Source organism: Gastrolobium bilobum, unplaced genomic scaffold (assembly GCF_033153095.1).
Source record: "Gastrolobium bilobum isolate Gb01-03AN ecotype WA unplaced genomic scaffold, APGP_CSIRO_Gbil_v1 utg2530, whole genome shotgun sequence".
Taxonomy (NCBI): domain Eukaryota; kingdom Viridiplantae; phylum Streptophyta; class Magnoliopsida; order Fabales; family Fabaceae; genus Gastrolobium; species Gastrolobium bilobum.
In genome coordinates, this window is record NW_026899712.1 from 198574 (window position 1) to 204352 (window position 5779).

General features: G+C 34.6%; 1 protein-coding gene across 2 annotated transcripts; it reads left to right on the forward strand.

The window, feature by feature from the left end:
- The first annotated feature begins 1503 nt into the window (after positions 1-1503).
- On the forward strand, positions 1504-4455 carry LOC133292847 (probable U6 snRNA-associated Sm-like protein LSm4). Of its 2 annotated transcripts, none has more exons than XM_061491316.1 (7): positions 1504-1671; positions 1938-1979; positions 2100-2198; positions 2294-2371; positions 2502-2541; positions 2864-3031; positions 4145-4455. In XM_061491316.1, exons 1-7 carry the CDS (start codon positions 1669-1671, stop codon positions 4165-4167), a joined length of 453 nt encoding a protein of 150 aa, XP_061347300.1. In that variant the 5' UTR covers positions 1504-1668; the 3' UTR covers positions 4168-4455. The 2 variants fall into 2 exon arrangements, with proteins under 2 accessions (XP_061347300.1, XP_061347301.1); XM_061491317.1 differs by having other exon boundaries at positions 4151-4455.
- Positions 4456-5779: the final 1324 nt, after the last annotated feature.

Sequence of the window (5779 nt, forward strand, 5' to 3'; positions counted from 1 at the left end):
CGGTCCCTAACTCGCTATGATTCATGACAAAATAAGTACATAATTCGCTAGGCAGTACAGCGAATTTTGGGGATACTGACACGTGTCCTGACAATGACTGGACAGGACTGGCAATCTGACATGTACTTCGCTGCAAGGTATAGCGAATTATGGGAGTTGTGACACGTGTCCGACAAGAGACTGCCATGACTGACTCCTGGTCAACTTAATTCGCTACACACCCCAGCGAATTACTCCAGAGTTGACACGTGGCATTCTTGCTGACGGGGCAATCTGACCTGGCATAATTCGCTACACAGTGTAGCGAATTATCACGCGTGGTAGTTTGGAAAATTTTACTGTTCGCGTAACATTCTGGTAATTTGTTTGCCAAAGCGTGACACATTGGTCACTGTCCCCATCTGCCTATCACACGCGGCTTATCCTACGGATCAAACTCCATTTTTCCATCGCATGGAACTTGATAACGCTTATCACCTAAAAAAGGAGTTTGATAAACAATTTACGTTTTTATGTAAACATTTTTTATTTATCTAATGAAAAGAATTTGACTTTTAAAATAATTTTTATAATTAAATTCTTTTAATGATGAGTGATAGTGTAAATATATTTTTGATATATAAAAGGGTTTAAGTTTTCTTATGATGTATAAAAGATTGTAGGAGAAAACCGAATGGGTACAGCTCAGTTGGTAACTTGGCGCTGAGTTAGTGGGGTTGAATATGTGTTTGATTCCCGCTGAATGCATCCTTGGGGAGGGGGCTGAACCTTTAGCCATCACTGTTCCCTCGCACTCCGGATTAGTCCCATAGCCGGCTCAAAGAGTCGAAGCTCGTGGGGATACCGAAGGGAGCCAACTCGTCTCAAAGAGATAATTAGGGTTGGGTAACTCCAAAAAAAAGATTGTAAGAGAGAAAAAAAGTAGTGAGAAGTTAAATGTGGGTCCCATATTTTATATTAAAAAAGAAAAGAAAAATTAATTGGCACGAAAAATGAATTTATGTAGGAAAATGAATTTGCGTAGGAAAATGATTCTCTTATGTAGCATGAGAGTATTATTTCCTATATAAAAAACTAATTTTGATTATTTAATTCCTAATGTTTCAACGATTATTTATTCAGGATTTTATAATTTATTTTTCAAAAAAATTACAATTGCAGAAAAGTTTGAAAATGATTACAGTTCTATCTTTTTCAAAATTAACGATTGAAAAATAAAATAAAATAAAATTAACTACTGCTAATTTCAAATTAATTCAATAATAATCAAATAAGTTATAAGAATGATAAATCTAAAATTGTGGTAAGTATAACCACTCTATCTTATTATCAACTTATTTTTTTTTTAGATACAAACTTATCTTCTTTTATCTACCAAAAGAAAATAAATTTATCTTCTTTTAAATTTTGAAATTTAATTTGTAGTTTTAATTTTAATCTTTAGTAACTGATTTCGTTATAAATAAGACGATTGACAAAGAAAATTTCACATTATACGGTAGTAGTTCATCGAGTCCTTGACAACATAGGAATAAGATTCATTGAATAGCGTAGGTAGAAGAACCATAAGGAAAGTAAGCAAGAGCCAACAGTGACACATACCATCGACCTCTTCCTCTTCGCTTTCATTCCTTAAATCAACGACAAACACTACTTCCGATTCACGACATGGTATGTCTCTGCTTCTCTCTATCTATCTATCTCTTTCTTTGTTTGCCCTCGTTTATATCTTTTAGCACAAACAATGAATGGATGGATACCTAGATCTCATCAAGTTCATTCCTTTTTCTCTAATACAATTTTTTACCCCAAAACTCAATACTTAATAGGTTTTAATTCCCCCTCTCTAATCATACAACTAGGGTTTGTTACTTTTAGGGTTTGCATTCACTGGCAAATTCTGCCACCGTTCTCTCACTATTTATTATTTGCTGCAGTTGCCCCTTTCCTTGCTCAAGACTGCCCAAGGTCATCCAATGGTGAGTGAAGGCCTTTTTTTTATTTTACCTTATATATATTATATAACTTGTGTTAATACTATTTGATTTTTTAGCTTGTGATTTTATTCTTATTATTATTTTTGTGACATATTGTATCAGTTGGTGGAACTGAAAAATGGGGAGACTTATAATGGCCATTTGGTTAATTGTGATACATGGATGAACATCCATCTCAGAGAAGTCATATGTACCTCTAAAGTAATGTTCTTTTCTCAGCCCTCTTTGTTTTCATTATTATTTGTCATTTGTTGTCTGTTACAACTTACAATGTTTGATTGAAATTGGCAATGTAGGATGGAGATAGATTTTGGCGTATGCCTGAATGCTACATTCGAGGCAATACCATTAAGTACCTTCGAGTTCCTGATGAGGTGTGTAGTGGTGGTTCAGTCTTTTTTTACTCTTTCAGTGAATAGGTTGAGCACTTTTTAGTGAATGTCTTAAGCTCTTAGCCTTACATAGATTCATCAACTAATCTTGCTTTTCTGCCTGTTGATTTAGGTTATTGACAAAGTCCAGGAAGAAACCAAAAGCCGTGCTGGTAAGCCTTGTTTTGACATCTAGCTGGTTGTTCATGTTGATATTTAAATTGACTAGGTGATCTAAGGGGAAAATTAAATAAATAAATAGATAAAAGACGTATTGGTATTCTTGTCATAGTAAAGATGCATTTTGCGCATTGTTTTGTTCATGTTAAACCTAACAGTTTCAGAGTAAAACTTGTTTCTTTTCGAGATCAGAAAATAACTGTTTCATCACTGGGAATGAGTCATTATTATGCATATAGTACGATTTTCTATTCGTGTAGTCTTTTCCGGTTAGAAAAAGCTAGAATTTCTTTGATTAATTGTGACCTTTTTCAGATCGCAAACCACCTGGTGTGGGACGTGGAAGGGGAAGAGGTAGGGAGGATGGTGCTGGTGGACGTCAAGTGAAAGGAATTGGGCGTGGCCTTGATGAAGGTGGGGCTAAAGGGCCAGGAGGAGGCCGAGGCAGGGGTGGCCCAGGTGGAAAGCCTGGTGGAAACAGAGGTAAATCATCGCTTAGATCTTTCAAAATGCAACTATTGCATGTATGCCAACTGTTAATTTGTTGGTTTCTATCCCTCAAATTCACCAGAAAAGTGGTTTCTGCTATTATGCTATTGTTTTCACCTGGATGATCTGATGAGCCAAAAATCTCTTCAATGTGAAAAGTAAATTATTAAAGGAACTCAGTCTTACTCTTCCTTGTTTGGATGTTTAAGGAAAAGAGGGAATTTGGCTGTTCAAGTAAATATTAGAGAGAAGTTATATGTTACAAAATTAAATTTTCAATATAGTCCATGTTGTAATGAAGGGGAACCTTGGCACAATTTGATTTATCTAATCAGCCTCTTGCAATTACAAGGCAAGGCTGCCTACTTGTTGAGATATATAGTCCCACATTGGTTGAAGAGCAACTAATGTGGGAGTTTATAAGACCTTGGGCACTCCCACCCTTTGAGCTAGCTTTTGGGATGGTGACCTCAAGGTTCTTAACATGGTATCAGAGCTTGAGGTTCGATCCTCACCGCCCTCCACTTTAAAGTGGAAGTACAAAAGGTAAACCAAAGATTGAGCCTGTTACATAATCCACGCTTCAAGCCAAGAGGGCTCTTGCGTGAGGGGGCGTGTTGAGATATATAGTCCCACATTGGTTGAAGAGCAACTAATGTGGGAGTTTATAAGACCTTGGGCACTCCCACCCTTTGAGCTAGCTTTTGGGGTGGTGACCTCAAGGTTCTTAACACTACTATAGACCTACACTATGGGTCTAACCATTCCTTGGACTAGCGGGAACTTTATAGAACCAAACAGCCATTTTATAATCCATTTTTTAATCTTGTAACACAGACCTTGGGGTACTGCATGTAATCTAAGAAATATTTAAGGTTGCTTATAGATCCACACAAAAGGTCTAACCCTTCCGTGGACCCTGCTTTATAACATTAGGCTTCCCTTTTATAATGTCCCCGAGGGGAACCCTTCCCCTCCTTTAAACCTCCAAACAAGGGTCTAGGTCACTTTTTTCCTCACGCCTCATCTTTACCTCCCATCCAACATATTACATACCATAGATATTGTGATTGAAATCTCATCCAATGTTTCTTCTTCTTGTGATAGGTGCAGGACGAGGCAGAGGTTGATTTGAAAGTACTTCAGATGGGCCAGTTGCTGCTTTTTGAGGCATTGGTGCCCGTTCAGCAGATTTACTCTCTGTGTTTCGTGTGTAATATTGGATTTTAGGTTTTTCCAATTATTTTCTTGCATTTCTAGTCATAGAAATGGTGATATTATAGACCTCAACAGAGCTTCTATTCCAACATTATTTTCTAATGCCTTTCCTATTGAAAACTTGCCTATGTATTCCATTCCCTCAGAAGTAAGAGGGGGGTACATGTTAATTCTTAAATAGTAAATACTTCCCAACCTTGCTATGTTTAGAAATGTTGTCTTCCTGAATCTTAATTCTTGCTATTCGTGAAGGTTGAAGCCTAAAGTAAACATGAACGTAATTCGCTTATTGGGTGTGGTTTAATTTTTTATTTTCTTTTTATTTTTTCTTCTTGTGTGTGTTAGTTGGGGGTAGGGGTGTTAACGAGCCGAGCCGAGCTTTGGTCTTAAAAGGTTAAGCCTGTGTTTAAATGTGTTAGCCTGACCAAGTCTATTACCTGTTATAAATATAATTATCGGCCTGTGACTTGCTTTGTTTACAAAAAATAAAAGTCTGATTTAGCTTGTTTAAAAAAAATAAGACAACGAAAATTTATTCAAACAGAATATACAATCAACAACACTAGTAATTCAATAAATATTCATAAATTTAATGTATATATAACAAAATTATTCAAAAAGTCTGTTTAACCAATAAAATGAGGTGAAATGGATTAAGGAGAAAGAGAAGCTATTACAAATAGTATAATAAAATATAAAATATAAAATAATATATTAGGCTAGTCTGAGAGGTTCTAAGGTCGAATTTTTGAACTGGAGCCTGAGACTTTTTTATTAAACGAGTTTTTACAAGTTCAAGTCTGGTGTCAACAATCAATTTTAGACATGTAAACTCAGGCTTTCATGAGCCGAGCCAAAGGCCTTTGAAAGATTCCTCGTTTGTTTAGCACTCCTAGATGGAGGTTGCTTTAGCTTTTAGTAAATGTTCCCAATGAATTAGATATGCCCGAAGTAGTTTCGTCTCTTAAAAAGAAAAGAAAAAGAAAATAAAAGTGTTTGAGATTTTTAATGACATAATTTTTTGTAATTTTAAGTGAAATAAGTGTATTTTATTATATATTTATTGATTTTTTTTATATTTTTTGTTATAATTTCCTTTTTTTTGCCATTCCTAATTTTGTGGAGGTGAATGAATATAAAAGATAAATAAATATATATCAAAATAAGGTTCATTTAAAATGATAAATATTTTTTTAAAAATAATTAAGTAAGAAATTAACGTTCCTCTTATAATATAAGATAAAGTTATTTTTTGTAATATTAAAATAATATCGTTTGAGATTTGGGAAAAATAATGTAGGATATTTTGGTAAAATTAAGTAAAATTTTAAAAATACCTGTATTTTTTTCCCTAAACCCCCAGAAGATAACTTTATCTCCTATTTTTGGAGAAATATTTTTCCTTTAGAAATTAGAGAATATTACAATTCTTAATTTTATTCTTGATTGCACGTTGAACTGGTTTGTTTTTCTTGTATGTAGTCCAATATTTCCCTTCCAGTATTAGTCATCAATTTTATTTTT